General features: G+C 29.5%; 1 protein-coding gene across 5 annotated transcripts in view; it reads left to right on the top strand.

The window, feature by feature from the left end:
- ema (C-type lectin domain containing ema) overlaps nt 1–19163 on the top strand; it is a 119233-nt gene that overhangs the window by 53800 nt on the left and 46270 nt on the right. For all 5 annotated transcript variants that reach the window (XM_085817082.1, XM_085817083.1, XM_085817084.1 and 2 more), the window contains 5 exons: nt 6344–6396; nt 9132–9201; nt 10392–10546; nt 16903–16953; nt 17932–18060. In XM_085817082.1, coding sequence (XP_085673208.1) covers nt 6344–6396; nt 9132–9201; nt 10392–10546; nt 16903–16953; nt 17932–18060 — 458 coding nt within the window. The remainder of the gene's footprint in view (nt 1–6343; nt 6397–9131; nt 9202–10391; nt 10547–16902; nt 16954–17931; nt 18061–19163) is intronic.

Raw genomic sequence — 19163 nt, forward strand, 5'->3', positions numbered from 1 at the left:
CTTTCAAGTTTTATGTTGTTCAGCCTCTTTGTTTTGTAACTTAATTTATTTTTTAGATAAAGAAGTATAATTATTTTAAATATGAACTATTAATGTGTTATATTCATGAAAAAAATAAATTACCAAATTTTTTTCTTCATTAGCAAATCAATAAAAAAATTATTTGTCTTTCACTTCATGTCAAGTCCGTTACCTTGAGATTATTTTACCCACCATTAGTTTTTAAATCTGCCTAAAAGGCACAGTACATATTCAGCGACATACATAAACTAGTCAAGCTAAGTTTCACCACTTTGAATATGTACTGCCTCCTTTAGGAGATTTATAAACTAATAAGGGGTAAAATAATCTCAAGGTAACAGACTGGGCATAAAGTGGAAGACAATTTATTTTTATTGATTTTCTAAATTTATATCGAACAGTTTTCAATTGATTTTTTTTATATATATTTTAAATTGTAGAAATATATTTATAGTCATCTTTGTGAAATGCATTGCTTAAAATAAACATTAAATATTAATTTATCTTGAATTTTCTTTCTTTCCTTCTGGGATGGCATATGTAAGCAAAATTTGAAAATGGGCTGTGTTCACTTTACAATTAGGCGAATACCTATTTACTTCAATTAAAATGGTCTAGAGGAGATGACTGTTTCTACTTAGCTTTTGATTTCTAACTATTTAATATTTTATATACACAAAGTATGCTTAACAGAATAAGGAATTTCTGACATTTTCAAAAGGTGCGTATCTGAGTGTAATAACATTTTTGTTATATAGTATCCATTTTATGCAGCCATTCATACTTTTGGAGGATTTTACACATGGTGGTCTTAAAAAGGTGATGTTCACTACCAATGTTTATGTTCTCAAAAATAAAAGTCTCTTTTAGAAAGTGACCTCATTGATGTCATCAATTGATGATTCGCTGTAATTAGTTTCTAATAATGGAATTAATATAATCTAATGTCAATTTAAAAAATGGCTCTTAAGAGATACTTATGACTAATTTTTCTTTCACAATTAGCTGTTATCTAAGCTTAATTGTTTTCTTATACTTTTTGTTGTACATAACTGAAATATTTACTTCAATACTTACACACATGCAATAATAGTAAATCCTCTATATACAATAAAAAAAAATACAAAGAATATTCTCTATTACATTTTTATTTCAGCACAGCAGATTTAAGTTATTTTGAAAATGAATATGATGTCTCTTTTTGAAAATAATTTAAAATGAAAATTCTCTTTTTTGAAACCTTTTCTCAACTTATATCATTTCATACTTTGTTATAATAATAATTCATGTATACACAATAAAATTCATCCAAATACAATGAATACCCTTGATTACATTTTTTATTTCGACGCAACAGATATAACTAATTGAAAAATTGCAGAACCTTTTTCAGAATATTTTTTTCAACATAAATCATCTACTTTTCTCTTGTGTGGGCCAGTAAACGGCCGAGCAGTAAAGCCGCTGAACACTGGTAGTTCAGTCCAGGGTTCGAATCCCAGTGAACGGGCTGGCTGCATGAGCATTTTTGTGGTTTTTCCCATGTGTAACATGTATACAAGTCAGTTTCCCTTAAAAAGTTCTCCATGAAGGTGTCCCTCCCCTTCGGCAGATAGCCATAATGTGCTTTGCCATAACTGAATAAACTGAAATAAAAATAAGGAAATTGGTGGGGAAGGCAGCGATAAAACAGCACTTCTTTTTTTGAGCTGGGGATGAAACTGTACTAAGCCTCTGAGATTAGGAGGACAGTAGGTAAAAGCATTCTTCTACTTGTGTGAGGCGAATGTTTAGAGAAACAAAGGATATGCCTTTACCCATTTTTTGCAGTAATTCCACTTTTTATTTGATGGATATCGAAACATGCTTTCACTTTGTAGATCCTTTGTCAGCTCCAAAATCGGAAACTCTTTTTGACATACTCGAAAGTTCAAGCTTTTTATAAAATTACTCTAACAGTCTGCAAAAAATAATAAGCTGGATCCAATTGAAAGATTAAGGAACAACGCAATCTGCAATGCTAACTGAAATAGATAATTAGATAATTTTAGCATAGCTTATACCATCCATTATACATTAAATGCACATGCGTAAACGTATTATGCACATGCATAAACGCATTAAGCATGTTTATGCAGTAAATGCATAAATGCATTATGCATTTACTCGTGTGCAGAAAGTTTGTAGCTTTGAGGTCCGGATTAAAGACTTTGTACTGTATTTTATTTTATTACTTAGCTAGTCATCATTAATTTAATAATTAATTAAATTTTTATTTGTCTTTATATTTTTATTGAATTTTAATAATAATTATTTAATATTGGTGTTAGCAACTGCATTAATTGTTATTTGAATAAACCACATTGTATGACAAATGCAAATAACAAAATGAATTTGTGAGTAGCGATTCGGTCCTTTGAGTCAACCAATGTTCTTGTTACTCTAACAAATACATGCGGTTTGCTTCAGCTGTTGTATGCAACGACAGAGCATATAGCTTAACATTCTGGTGTTATTTCTGAAATAAAGAAAGTCACACCTGAAATTAAATTTACCCACTGCTCATGAAGCTTTAGTAGCCAAAAACGATCTTTGAAAAACCTGAAAATTATTTTGAAGCTAGCTGTGAAATTCTATTAAAAGTCGAGCTTTAGATTCAAGAGTATTTACAATTTTATGCCAAGAGATGGGCAGTGAACATAAAATGCTTTTGTTACATTCCGAAGTAAGGTAGTTAGTTACTTGGGGGAAAAGTTTTAAATCGTCTTTTTGAACTTCAGTCTGTAACTCAAATTTTCTCCTGTGATTCATGATTTGAATTGCAAAATTGTTTATTTATTGATTTATGGTTTATTTATTGATTATTTATTGATTTATGGTATTTATGACACGTTTAGTATTATTTAGCTGATATTTTTCGAAAGTTAGATGAATTAAATTTACGATTAAAAGGGCAAAGTGTTAATTTGTTTACGATTAGAGACAAAATAAATGCAATGATAAAATACTCGAGCTTATATTCAGAGAATTGGATAGTAACATTTTAAGCTTTTTACCACTTTTAGGAAGTTTTCTAATCGAAAATAATTTGAAAATAAAAGAATTAGCATCCGACATTAAAATTTCCGTTGATAAACAATTTCAACGTGTGTTTTTCCAAGGACTGAAAAAGAAAATTGGATTAGAAATCTATTTTCTTTAAATGTACCTGAAATTTTATCTCATGAAGAAAAAGAACAATTAATAGAAATTTCCTTTGCTTGAATTCTAACTGAAGATTTCAAAAATAACACACTGGTTAACTTTTGGCTGAACTGAAAAAAAAAAAAAAAAAAAAAAAAAAAAAAAAAAAGAAAAAAGAACTTAAAGCCATTTTATATAATGCTATTAAATTTTAATTGTCTTTTTGCACACTATTTGTACAAACAAGGATTTTCTTCCATGTTACATTTGAAATATAAATACTGAACAAAATTAAAAGTGGATCCTAATTTAAGAAGATTAAAACTAACCGAAAAAAGACCAAACATTAAAAGAAAAAAAAAAAAAAACTCTTAAATAGGCCCAAATTTACACTAAATTTTAGAATTAAAATATTATACCTCAAATTCTGATAATTAAAATGGCAACCAATTTTTTATCTAATATTTTTTTTGTGTGCATATTTAATAAAAATGGCCTCTAGGTTTTGCAAATGATAAAAAAGATATTTTATTTACTGTTTCTATTGAGAAATTGGAAAAATAATCATTGTAAAATATAGTGGTGGTACTAAAGTTTTTCAATTTTGCAATTCAATCGAGCATCTGGGGAGGTAATAATTCGTTGGCTTGTTCTGATTACATCAGACAAGTGAGATTAGTAACGATAAGAATGACAACTAGATCCACTGTATTTTAACTAAAGCAAATATGGTTTACTAGAGCCTTTGAAGTTTGTTTTAAAATCTCAGCTTTAAATGGCTACAGAAAGAGAAAACATGACTCCTAATTATGCAAATTCATTTTGATTGGAAGTGCATTCTTACCCAAAACTATGTCCCTCTTTACTCAAAACCATAGAATAACATTCTTGTTTATATCTGCATTGAATATAACTAAATATAATCTATCGTTGTTGCTTTTATTACCCTCTTTGCAGAATTATTTACTCCCTCAAGCATTTACCCGACATATATATTGTTCCTCTTATGGCTTATCAGTTCAGTATACCATTGTTCAGAAGCCTGGGAAAAGTCTTCAGCTGAATGACTTCATAAGATAAAAGCATGACATATGTATGTTTCAGGTTTCTTTATAAAGAAAAAAGTGCAAATTATATGGTGAATATACCTACAAATTAAAAAATGTAGTTAATTAAATGTAGAAATTATAGGTGCGTGTTATACGCCGGAATATACGGTACTTATTTTGTTAAAAATTTGATCATTTATAAACAATGATACTTATAATATGTTGGCTTAAATTTCATTTTAATGAATGAAAGTTTTTTTAATCAAGTAAATATATATTATGGTTAAATATTTTTTAAGCTACTGAAATATTTAGAATATTATTTTATAATGTAGTTAACTATACACAATAATTTTCATTGTTTGTTTTCTCATAAATCTGTTTGCCTGAAATTTTTTCATTTTTGAGATTGTATATTTAGTGTTGCATTCCTTGTGTATTTAAAGTTATATTCCTTTTTTAAAGCGATGCAAGCTCAAAAAGTTGATAACTTTGTGGTATTTCACATCATTTATTTTTTGCATCTATGCATTATTTATTTTGCTTCAGTCTTGAGAACATTCAGAATAATTCTCTCATTAGTCTTGCATTTTATACTGTATTTTTTTAGACTGTAAATTTAGATTGTTTTATTTCTGTATGTTTTTAGGCTGTAGAACTTTCTTTTAGTATAAATAGGAGTGATGAGATATGTGCAAATTTTATTACTCATGAAATTTACTTCAAAATTAATAATTTTAAAATCATTTTATATAACTATTAAGGAAGTATTTATTGATGATTAATAGTATATTTTTAATAGTGTAAAATATATTCATCCTATTTATCTATGTATGTAAATGCTGTTTATTTATATATACAGATAGATAAACAGCAGTGTTTTTAACTGGCATTTATTAATATAAAATTTGATGTTTATTCTTTTGCTCATCTGACTTGGAAATATCTATAGATGGTAAAGTATAATTTTTTTTATAGTTTATAATTTGATGTTGAGATATATAAGTGATACATTTTATTAGTCCTACATTGATTATTGTTCAGGTTGCATTCTTAGAAAACACTGTACTTAATTAAGCAAAATTTTAACTTAATTAACCAAAAATTGGGGAATTTATGATGAAGAATATGCAAGGTCTGTATTATTATTGCTTTTTTTTTTCATATTAAATTTAAACTATCATACACACATTGCAGTTGAAGGCTCTGAAGATCTGAAGTCCTTTATTTTATAATAATGAATGCACCTAATATCAATTAATTGAAGATCAGGATTTATCATACTGAACAATAATTTTGCTTTCCCTTATAGTAAATTATAGCTATAGTATGAATTAGCTGCTGAGTTAATCAGATTGAAAGTCTGTTCTGACTCAAAATGTGATTTTAATAAAGAAATTCTATCAACTGTGTCAGTGAAAATTTTAATAATCGTTTTATTACTTTCATCTGCACAGTTTATGTATTTATCCACAATTAATGTGAAAGCAAAGATTCAGAGATTACACTTTAATTACATAAATTAATTTAAATACCAACTGGATAGTTAGATATTTTTTCATTTTTTCCAAAGTGTCAACTACATTTATTTTTTTCAGTAAATTAATTAGAATTGGTGATTCAATATTATACAGCAGATTGGCAGCATAGCCGTTGTTTTGACGCATGTTATCTAACAGCAGCAGCATCATGGAAATAATTTAGAAAATTTTCACTTGATATTTGCATTATTGATCATTTGCATCCAACACACATTTTGAAATCATGTTACATATATTGTATTTTCAAAATTAAATCATTTATGTTTTCAAAAGCATATTATACTCATGTATTTCAAAACTTAAAATTGTTTTTCAAAAATAAAATTATTGCTTGTTGAAGAAAATGCTGTTTGTATGTGCCTACTATAGGATGTTTTGAATATTTTAGATTGTGTTTTTTTGCCAGATTTGTTTTAATTATGATAATGCATTTTTCAGTTAATATACAAAAATAATGTGTAGCATTGTAGTAAAAATAATTACTTGTCTATGCTTTATTTTCAGTGTATTTGCATTAAGATGTTCCATTAAATACTATCTGTTTTATAGGTATCAATCAAGAACTCCTAGATTCAGTTCTTATGCCTTCTAATAAATCTGAAGTCAGTATTTAAAATTTTTCATACCTTCTTTGTTATAAAGAATGTAACTATTATATTCTCCATTAACTTAGTGTAATTCACTTAAAAATTTTGCTATGATTACTGTAAAATGAACTTCAGTTAATTTTTTTTTAATGAAACAAAATTCTTCTACTGCCTGAAAATAAAACATGTACTAAGTATTTATAATATTAAGTTGGTATTGTTAAGAGGAAAAGTTTTTTTGTAAGGCATCTTGCTTATTGCTTTGTAAAGTTAGTTGCATATTGGCTTGTCTTATGAATAATTTGTACTTTTTGCTCCCCCCCTTTTGTGTGTGAGAGAGAGACCTCTTATGCTTGTTTGTCAAGTTTAATAATTATTTTAATTTTATCTTTGCGTCAGACTTTTTGTGTGTGTGTGCGTTTAAATATTGTAGTTTCAGTGTTTACTACTGAAATATTTATTTGTAGTTTATTTATAAACTTTATTATTTAAATTTTGTAAATAATGGTTAAAATTATAGATTTTGATTGCAGTCAGACAAAGTTTTCTTCTTCAGAAGCCTTCCAAAAATATAGCCTGTTCTTCCCCTAAAGATGAGGGATCTGTGTCTGAATCAAGAGTTTTATTCATAATCTAATCTTTATTAAAAATAAGATTGTTCTTTGTCTAATTTAAAATTTTATATTTGCATGTTTCACTTCCGATTTGGTTATCCTAACATATCTTTGTCATCCCTTACATTTCATGATATTTAAAAGTATAGATTTATTAAGTGAAAAACAGTTCTGTAAATTACGTAACTGTAGCAAGTATTTCTAAAATAGCTCAGCAGTTCTTTTATATTTAGATAATGTAAATTAAAAACATCTTGTCATAACACTCATGTATTTTAAATAACGTAAATTTAGTTTTAATTTAAATAAATAATATTTAGAGGGGAAAAGGTTTTACAGTCGAGCTCTTATAATGAGCATGAAGGGACCACGATATTTGCTCGTTATAAATGACTGCTTGTAAGAAATGGGTTCATTCATAAAAATTTATACATACTTATTATATTATATATACTTTATTTATTTTTTAATTGTACAAAAGTATTTGGTTACTTTGCTTTGAACTATCTTATTTTTTCTTTCTTGTGTTATTGTTCTTCAGAGAAGACTAATGGTCCAAAAATCGTCATTTTCCCCCATGGCTTTGAAAAAATTTCTTAAGTTTTTCTGCACACTCAAAAGCCATTGAGTAAGTTGGGGGCAGATCAGCTGGAAATTCTTCATATTCATCATTATCATCGTTGCTTTCATATTTTTTTTTCATATGCTTTAGCCTGAATTTCGCATCAACAGATACATAATTTTTAAGTTCTTCCCTACTCATTTCCAAATTTTCCAAGATACCTACTTCTTCCTCAGTGATTTGCTTGTATTGAGAAATGTTCAATCCAGCCTTATGGAAGCAATTAGTAATGCATGTTGATGTAACTTTTTCCCATGCATCTTTCATTAAGTGCATCACTTTGAATAAATTTGTATTAGCATTTGATGCTGTTCCTATTTTTACTTCTCTATCGAGACGCATCAAAATCAAGTGCTTATAAAAGTTTGATTTAAAACTACTGATGATCTCTTGGTCCATAGGCTGGATAACACTTGTAGAATTTGATGGTAAAAATTCAATTGTGATCACTCCCCAAGATGAAAAAGGATGCCATCACATGTTCATAGTATTTATGACTCATCCCTAACTTTTGGTTGACTTCGGGATGTTAAAGAAATTTTTCCAAGAAAGGATTAGCTGAGCTGGAGATAGGGAAGTCAGTAGAAATTTTATGAATCACTAAACTGTTGCTCACTATAACTGGGGTTTGTCTGTTAAAAGCAATTTATGCTCCGATAGACTTAATATTGTAACAACCAAGTATTTTCGATTTCCTCATTAAATCAGAGCTCATTATAAGTGAGTTGTACTGCATTAGCATGCAGCAATACAATGCTATGTCCTTTTCATCTCTAATAATTACTTTTGATACCTTTAATAATCATAAATGGTATAAATGTTTATTTTCATCTTATTTTAGTATAATTCCATACGTTAATGGGGAAAATATGGCACATGCAGTTTTATAAAGCTATAAATTATTGCTTTTACTGAGCTATGCTATTATTGAAATTAAGTTGATATTATTTGCAAAATGAAGAGCATCAATTTTAATTGTGAAGAGGGCATTTACCCAGACTGGCTTGTAACAGGAAGATGCTTCAGGGATTTGCTACAAAATGTTGAGTCAGATACCAATATTATGAAATTTAATTAATGTGTATAAGACTCAGATAAAATAAAAATCATATTTATTTCAAATATTTTGCATATATTGTTTTTGTGATTGCATTATTTGTAAATCATTTTGAACTTATGTTATCCAATCCCCTTCTTCCCCCCCCCAAAAAAAAACAGTAGTAAAAAATTTGCTAAAATATTTTGCTGTATATACAGAAATATATAGTATTCTGTTTATTATTGTTCTTTTCAACAGCTGCTTATTTTATGGTATTTCTTTCTTGCACAGTTTGTGCATTTTTTGTTGTCTTTAAAGTACTATGCAAATTATTCTATATTTATTGTTTACATACTAAAATTCAGCTCTTTGTGTTTAATAGTTCTAATAATTGCTGAGACAGCTTGCAACATTTATAAATTTATGCTTATATTGCATAAATGTTTCATAATAACTAATTGAATCATACTTTCAGATTAAATTTTGCTACAATGTGAATCTGGTTGAGAGGATGTTGCAGATTATAAGTTTGAGTTGTCAATATAGTAAGATTTTATTTTCTTTAACTTTATTGCAGGAGCTTGGTTTGCATATTTGTTTTAAGTTGTTAGTTTATAATTAAATTTTATTATTGGGTATGTTCTCTCCCTCAAATTCAAAACACAGTTGGTTCCTCTTGTTTTTTGTATATAATGAGTTTAGTTACGTGTAATGTAATCTGAATGAATAAAGTACAAAGCTCAATAAGTTGTGTAAAATTTGCATTTTTATTTCAAAATAATAATAAATAAGTATATACAGTACAAAGTCCAAGATCTGGACATCCAGTATCCGAAATGATCTAAAATCCGAACCTCACTGCCACCCCTGACAAACTTCCTTTTTTTTTTTTTTTTTTTTTGTATGCTTTCTGCATGCACATTTCATTCCCCCCCCCATAATAAAACATGTGGAGAGTCGCAATGATTGATTTCACTTTGGAACTAAATAAAATACCTCGTTATTGAAGAAACAGTCAGTTTAAATTTGTGTGATCAACAGTTTGTCTCCATAGCTGCATATCTGCTTGATGGATATATATATTTATAGTTTAAGTTTTGATAGTTTTATTATATAAGTTTCAGTCTAGAATCCATTTATTGTATATCCACTGCTAAACAGGTCTTAAAATAAAAAGCTGATATTTATTTAAAGTACTTCAGTTCAAACATATAATTAACCTATGTGCAACGTAACACCAAACAACACATAATGAAATTTAAATGCAATCGTAAATATGAATTTAAATCAGAGTTAAAACAATTTGTTATTTAAAACACTTAACAACCTAAAAGATGATTTTAAACAGTGCAAAATATTTAAAATTACTGTCATATGTATTTTCATAAAGTACTGAATAAAAAATGTGCATTCATCATTCGTAGAGATCATAGGCATTTCTTGGTGTGTTGTCTCAGTCAGGTTTTTAAATCTTTAAGCTATAATGAACATTAAGCTGAGATGATTGCTGTTTACGCTACTGTGCAATACTGTACTATTTTTATGCTGTCAATCATACATATGCTCTATTTTTTAATCAACAAGATGTTTTTTCTTTGTAATTTTTCTCTACAAACATGATTCGAATGAAAGAAGTAGACAAACTTATTTTCCTGCATGTTATTTAAAAGTGCATGCGATCGTTCTATAAACATATTTAATTAGTATTGATCTCCTGTAAATTTATATTTTTTAGGCAGCAAAGTTCGCATTGCAACTCTTCAGATGACAATATTATTACTGAAGCAGTTGGCTGTTAAAGGAAATGAAAGTTATTTGCTTGATAGGCACTTGGCTGCAATAGAACAGTACAGAGAAGAAAGTACTTTAATGTTACGAAATTTTTATAAGGTTTGCATGTTTTCCTTTTTTGTATTGTAAAAGGGTATCAGTTTGTAAATGTTAAATTTTCATTGAAAATTATAGGAGTATCACCTGTCTTTTTTTAGAAGTATTAATACGTAGCCTGATTAGAAAATTTTAATCCTGATTCTCTTATTCAGAATAAAATTGTATTGATGTTGTCTCTTTCCCACCCCCGAATCTAAACTTTCACTTGAATTATACTTTTTACAATGTTTCACAAAAAATTAAAAACCTGAAACAGACTGTTTTGTGGCATCCTTTTTAGTACTGGGGGGGGCAGTTTTTACTTCTTCATCTAAAAATCTCTTCTGTTGTTCAACTTTGAGAATGCCCAGAAATCACATGTCAATAAGTTTTGGATATATGGAGAGTAAGTTGGTGTTGAGAGACCAATTTCTGGTAATGTGACAGCCACAGCAACTATACATATCCATGCATTTAAGGCCCGTTTGCATTGCGAATGCGGTGCGTAGGTGTTTCGCCAATCAGTGAGGGAATTCCTTTGATTGACATCTGCAATCCAGTCGGTGTGTGGTGACGGATGGATGAAGTTCAGCGATGTTCAACTTCTATTCATGTATCTATGGAAGCGTTGGGTTCATGTGGTAAAAAAGAAGCAATCAGCTGTTGACACCAAAAATTAATAGCGGAGAAGTAGCGATGAACGCTGGATCAGGAAAAGAATGTTTTGCTAAAAAATACTTATTTCTGAATTAACATTATGACAAGAGATCTGCATACTGAAAAACACGCCAATCAACTGAATTTAGTAGAAAAGAAAAGTAAGATAACTGCAACTACAGTACTAGTTCACAGAGAGCAGTGATTACTGTCAAGAAAATTGGGTACAAAAAATATAATTCCAAGTCTATGAAACAGCAAAATTTGTACTGACAATTATTTCCTAGTTTTGCTTACACGTTTACTCTTAATGAAAGTGAACTTCTGACTATATCAAATTGCTATAGCGAATCAGATAAGGCATTAAAAGGTTTTCTTTCTTTTGAAATAGGTAAAAACTAATAACGTTATATAAAAATTAAATTTGATAGCCTTATAAATATTCTTAAACTTAAAATATTTGAAAATTAAATTAAAACATCATATTAAAATAAGTTGTGTATAATCTATATTCGAAAAACTGAAATGCAAGGGGGAAAAGTTCTTATATATTTCCTTTGACTATGTATATTTGAAAGTGTTTTCACAGAAAATGTCTGTAAAGAATGCAAGATTAATTTTTCACCAGTATAGAAGCAATTTCTTAAAAGAAACTTGAAATTTAAAACATATTACATAGTTTCTATTAATGATGCATATTGACTATATTTCTACATTCAGCACATATCCTGATTAAGCTACAAAGTAATATATAGCGTAGATGTTAGTATCAAAACTATAAAATAGCCAAACACGAACAAAAATATCATTCTGGCAACCACGCGTGTTCCGAAGATAATATAGAGAGAAAAACTAACTTCGCTTGCTAAATTCAAGGGAGGGGAAAATTACCTTTATTTTCGCATGTGGGGGTGCCCACTTTTCAAATAGTTTGAGTCAAAATACTTGCTGTTTTTCAAAAGACCAATCGAGTATACGCAATTATTTTTAATGCAGTTTCCGGAAAAAGCCTTGCCGCTCAGAAGGTTAAATACAGAGACATTCTGGTGGCAATAAATACAATTGATCACCGAACTTTCGTATGCATTAATTGAACGCAGTAGTGTAAACTGTCGTCTGTCTGCATGTGCATTTCTCCCAATGACGCTAGCCGTTTACAAGCACTAATGGAAACGGGGCTTTATTGTCAGCCAGGCAAAACGACTGTTTTTTGAGTAAATCCTCAATGACTTCATGTAAGTGATTTTCCAGATATTTGCATAATAGTCACACATACATGTTACATAATTCTAGATATTTACATAATAGTTCACGATCTCCAATGATGACATCCATCACCAGAACATTTTTCGTTGGTCAGTGATATATTATCACCTTGAAGTTCTGCTGTTATTAAGTGCTGAATCATGGCTGAATGAATTATTATTATGTGCATACTGTAATGTATAAGATATTTGATTATGGCTTTTCACAATTACAAAATTCAGTCACATTTCTGCTATAAAGTTATGTATATGTAAGACACAATAACACGCCGAATAAATACTAATTCAGAAGTCAAACAACAAAAATCAGCGTTATATTTACAAAATTTTCACAGGACTAGTTTCGATGGTTTTACCGAACCATCATCTTCAGCTGCAAAACCGCAAATGAACAAGATAGGAAATAATGATTAGATAAGATAAGAAAGCCTTGACAAGAATAAGCAAGTGGCGCCATCTGTTGGCGAAACCAGAACTAAAACATAATTTCTCTAAAAGCCGAAGGCAAATTTGGATTGGAATTAGGATCATTAACTAGAACAGAAAGATTTTTATGAATATGAAATGCCTCTAGAAAATCCAGTTCTCCAATGAAAGATGTTTTTTGAATAATTTAATAATTTCAAAAAACATCTTCCATTGGAGAACTGGATTTTCTAGAGGCATTTCACATTCAAAAAAATCTTTCTGTTCTAGTTAACGATCCTAATTCCAATTCATCTTTGCTTTCGTCCTTTAAAGAAATTATGTTTTAGTTCTGGTTTCATGAACGGATGGCGCCACTAGCTTTTTTTCTGTCGAAGCTTTCTTATCTCATCTGATCGTTATATCTCGTTCATTTGCGTTTTTGCAGCTGAGTATGGTGGTTCGATAAAACCATCGAAAATAGTCCTGTGAAAATTTGAAAATATAACGCTGATTTTTGTTGTTTGACTTCTGAATTAATATTTGTTCGGCGTGTCATTGTGTCTTAATAACAGAAATTTTTTTAGTTTAATTCTGATTCCGATCCAACAGTTACTTCTGTTTTCATGATAATAATTATTTATAACAGAAATAGGATAAGTTTGATTAGTTTACGATTTTGTTAAAATAACCTTTTTGATGTTCTTGATATAGTGAGATTAATAGTATGCGTATTTTAAAACTTATTTAATTTGGGAAACAATTCTAACAGCATATGCGTAAAAAGAAAATAACTTTTTAACATCTATTCACAATAACCTTAAAAAGCACGTAACGTTTTCACGAAAACTTATCACAAAGTTAACTGGACGTCTTGAGAGTCTGAAGAACAAAAATCAGAAATTATCCCATTTTGAATTCGAATTCAAATCTAGACAGTTGCATATAGGAAGATTAGTTGACAGAGTTTTGGAAAAGTATCTTAATTAGATGGAGACTTTAGTTTCTTTCAAGTAGTACGGATTTTTAATAGCGAAACAATAAAGATGCCTGACAGCAGCTTTTGAACAAAGTAACGAAATTTCCGTGAGAAAAGTAAAAGAGTTTAATTTTATTTTTTAAATAATTTACAAAGTGGGAAGCCTTACATTTGGAATATCAGTGTTACACAAATTCTTTCGAATACTTGCTATATTTAGCCTACAAGCTTACGATAAAATAGTAGAAATACGATGAGATTATAAAAATATACTTGAGTCAAACAAAAGATTTGTAAGGTTCTTATGTTAAATTAAACGCTTATTATCATGATTTTGATCTTTACTTTAATTTCTTCTTTCCGTATTCCTCACCAGAATGCAAGTTAGCTTGTAGAGTATTTAAGCTGAGGGCTTTTGGACAGAGTCGTAGCTAGGGTTTTCAGCGCCCAGGGACAACTGAAAATTTCGCGCCCCCTACTGCTTGCCAAGGTAGGAAAACATTTAATTCTAAAATGTCGTAACGTCAGTTTGGCGCCCCTTGGATTCTGCGCCCGGGGACAGATGCCCCCCTTGCCCGTCTCTAGCTACGCCCCTGCTTTTGGATCTTAGAGTGAGAGAGAGAGTTTCTGACTCTCACGTAGCAGTTTTAAAATTCTGCCAGTTCTAACTAAATGTAATTTTCTCCGCTTCGCATTTTCTCGCAGCTAATAATTTAAACTTGCGCGCCGGTAAATTATTTGAAACAGCCTGCAGCTTAGTTATTTAACTGCGTTGTCTTAGAATACTGATAAACGTTTAAATTTCTTTGATTGTTATTATTTAATTTGTATCACCACAAGTAGTAGTTATCTGTAGCACGAGCCCTGCTGTGTTAAAAATCGAGTTAACTAAAAAGGTTGATTAGATTTTTTCAAGTCTCTGTTCTACCAATCTAGTAAGGTTGTACGGCTAAAGTTCCAGAATCAGACCAAGTAAAACCTTGTAAATTATTCAAAAGCTTTTTAAAGAAATGTCTGGATTAAATGTCAACTGAGATAAGCCATGTTTTGGAAATTAAAATGCTGAAAATTCGATAAGACTTCTCCCCTTAAGCCCGAGCTCTCCGGAAAGCACAAATGTCGATGTTAATTTCATTAAAACTTGCTAATAATTGCAACAGTTACTTCACGTGGTCATTTAAATATTACTGATAATTTCAACGAAACCTTCTCATAGTATTACTAGGCATTTTATAGAAAAATGTTCACGTGCATAAGTTTTTTAATAACATATCTAGAATACACTGGAGGGGCAAATTACAAGAATAACTTTAAAAAGGTGCTTTATGTTCATTCTTTTAAGTCCAATGAAATGTAGTTGGGCGGTAATTAAAGGAACTATTATCACGCAATTCAGTGGAATCTGCCTTCGCTATACAGAAATATCCTAAATTTTGCTCCTGTTCTTTCAGCACATGTAGAAAGGAGTGCAAGAGGATGTTTCAAATTCTAATTTCAAGATTTGCAAGAAAAGTTGGATAAAATTTTTGCGTGCGGAAGTTGGAACATTTTATAGAGAGGGCATCTGACCGAATTGTAAGAAATGGATGCGATTGGGAGAAGGGAAACTGGGCAGTTACTGACACAGGTCTGTTAAGAACTCAAAGTAAACGAAAGCGTTATATCAAGAACCTGGCATAACGCTTTCGTTTCGTTCACCCAGAGTTTAAAAACTCTGATGTATATAAAACCATAAGTCATGATCGAAAACGTGCCATAAATACTCTCAGACCGTTATTTGGTAACAATTGCTAAAAGAAACAGACAGCCTAAATTGCAAAAGAGTTCGAAAGGAGTTTCAGGAACTCGATTAGGGAGATATGCTGTGATATACTGCATAAAAGAAGGCTGCGTGCAAGCAAAACCATGGTTTGTGTCCCATTAACTCAGGCTGTGAAATAGGCCCAGCTGTAGTGGTGCAGAATCATTGCGACTGGAGGACCGTGAATTAAAACTGAGTTCTTTTTATCGATAACAAAAATTTACTTGTTTTTGTTTGGATAGTGATTCTAGACGTGTTACAACTAGTGGTGTAGCTAGGGTGGGGCAAATTCCGTCCCCGGGCGCAGCATCCATGGGGCGCCAAATTGATGATACACATTTCTGAATGATTTTTTTTCCATTCTTGGAATACATAAAGAGTTTCGTTTCGTCCCAGAGTTTAAAAACTCTGATGTATATAAAACCCCAAGTCATGATCGAAAACGTGCCATAAATACTCTCAGACCGTTATTTGGTAACAATTGCTAAAAGAAACAGACAGCCTAAATTGCAAAAGAGTTCGAAGAATTTATTATTATTATTAAATTATTTAAAAAACATCTTGCATTGGAGAACTGGATTTTCTAGAGGCATTTCACATTCATAAAAATCTTTCTGTTCTAGTTAACGATCCTAATTCGAATCCAAATTTGCCTTCGGCTTTTAGAGAAATTATGTTTTAGTTCTGGTTTCGCCAACAGATGGCGCCACTTGCTTATTCTTGTCAAGGCTTTCTTAATCATTATTTCCTATCTTGTTCATTTGCGGTTTTGCAGCTGAAGATGATGGTTCGGTAAAACCATCGAAACTAGTCCTGTGAAAATTTTGTAAATATAACGCTGATTTTTGTTGTTATGCATATGTCTTTCTCACCAGTCATGACAAAGCATATATACATCACTATGACTAAATAATGTAGTCTATTACATCCAGCTGCAAATTCAAGTATGCTGTCATGCAAGCTTCATAAAACGCAGTACACAGTTCCACATTCAATCTTAGTAAAGCGAAATAGACAGTTTCAAAATTCTTCAGGTGGCATTTTTAAATGAAAAAGCAGTTTAAATGTTTTAAAATTGTTTAACTTAAGAATTACAATTTTTAATACAAGAATTAGTCTCTTTTTTATGATAAAGTTCAAGATTAAATTATTTAAATCTTCATTAATATCTCATTGAGCAAATTATAATTTCTATAATTTTACAGTGTGAACATATATATTTTATTAAAAATATATTCCTCATTTTTTTAATATATGGCTTATTTTTTAGAGTGAAGAAATCTTTTTAGATATGTTTGAAGATGAATATGAAGAAATGAAGGTAAAGATTTATATGATATAAAAGTTATAAAAAAAGAAATAAAGCAGGCTTCCTTTTCAAATTACTTCCTCCTCACACTTTACTGGAACCGTATTTTCTTGCTGAATCTTAAACTAAATGGAAAAAAATGCTAAGAATACTCTGAAGACTGATTACCTGAGTTAAGCACATCATTAAAGTATTAATTAGGAATAGTTCAGATTAGATTGTATTTCAAGATATAATCATGTGTAATGTGATGATGGCTATAAAAATATTTCAGAAAGTTTGAAGTAAACAATTTCCTAAGTGCTTTTATCAGTTTACTACATTATTTTATTATAATTCCTGAGGTGAAAGGTTAAAATCTTTATAATAGAAAAATAAAGAACTGAATTAGTCCCAGTAGTCGGATCCAGTAATTTTTCCTTTAATTAATGTTTAAGAAAATTACTTTTGAAACTCGTATATAATTTTATTGATTATGTTTGTTAATTTTTTATGTGTAATGTTATAAGTTAGTGTATTTATTATGCAAGTTTATTAAAGTAATTTAATTTCAAGCATTTAATTTTTTAATTTATGATCAATAAGTGGTGGATTTTTAAAGTATGAGTGTAATTAAAACACACATAGCTTGTACAAATATAAAATGGTTTTAAATATAAGGCAATCTTGTATCATTCAAGGTGTATTATTTGAAAAAGAAAAAACCCATACTTGTAGAACTACTTTGAAGACTTTCTATAAGAATAACAATTAAGATCTAAATGTTATGCTGATTGGTAAAATTAAGCAAATATATTTTGTGTTCCATCAAAAAATTAAAGGATACTAGTGTGTTTTTAAAATATTAGAGTGTACATATGAAATGCGTATGGTTTTTAGAACACCGATTTATGGTAAATATTATCTGATATTTTGGTCAATGTAGTTTATATATCTTTATTTATTTGTATTTTTCAAGTTATATATATATATTGTACTACTTTTTTTCAGAAAAAAGCTCTTAATGTTGAATATTTAATGATGGATGCAAATCTACTGTTACCTCCTACTGGAACACCTATGTCAGGAATAGAATTTCATAAAAGGCTGCCATGTGGAGAAGTGGAAAGAGCTCGAAGGGTGAGGAACTAAGTTATGTAAGATTTTGAGAAAACAGATATTTAAAAAAAATTTGAATAAAATGGTTTAAATATGATTTGATTATGTAAAAAATTATATTGGATGCATATTGTTTTATCTCCATTGCTGTTGCTTTAATTCTTTGATCAAGCCATCCATTGTGAATTTTTATCATACTGGTATTTTATCCTGTTAACTTTAAAGGAGGATTATCATGTCAAGTTACAAAAGATTCTCTAGAAAGCAGGAAAATGTAATTAACAGTACTTTAATAATATATTTATGGAATAAATGTTTATTTAGCAACTATTTAATATTGTTTTTTATTAATACATTTTTTAGGATTCCCCTACCCAACAAGTAGATTACAAATTTAAATGACAGCACAAATGGGAACAAATAATTTAAAACAAAACCACTAATTATTGGAGTACATGGATTTGAATTGCAAATCAACCTGTGTGAGGATTTAACATGTTAGAAAATTGTTTTGGAGATTTTCAGTTTTGAGAAATTTAGCAGTCAGACAGGCCTGTAAATATTGGAAGGAGGGAGAGTGAATTTAAAGAATAAGCATATTATGAGTACATAAATTATATATAGGTAGCAATCTGCATATCATTTACTGTCACAAAATAGACATAATATTTTACACAACTATAAAAAATTGCTAAAATGTTAAATATTTCTAAAATATTAACATTTCTTTTTACCATTGCTAGAAGATCATTCCCCCATCCCTTTTCAAAGTTCAAACATAGCTGAAAAATACGTGTACAGTTAGATTATTTAGTTATACAGTTAGATTAGTTTTATTATTTTAGAATGGAATAACAGAAAGCACAGGGAGTCAGCTGTTTGCATTCTTCCCTGAAATTATAAAATTCCCTCTTTATTCAAAAACTGATCAATTTGTGAGGATTAAAAGGGTCTCAAATCTTCCTACTTAACACTGACTACAAAAAATATTCTTATATTAAAATTTATAAAATTGCTGTTTTATTTATTTATTTATTTTCTAAGTATTAAGTTTGTGTCCTTGATATTTATTTTCTGACTTCACTGAGTTGAGGTATTTGAGCTGAAATAGGCATTGTCCGTAA

This window comes from Stegodyphus dumicola, chromosome 5, assembly GCF_044657685.1.
Source record: "Stegodyphus dumicola isolate Sdum_Otavi_A_Nest chromosome 5, ASM4465768v1".
Classification (NCBI taxonomy): Eukaryota; Metazoa; Arthropoda; class Arachnida; order Araneae; family Eresidae; genus Stegodyphus; species Stegodyphus dumicola.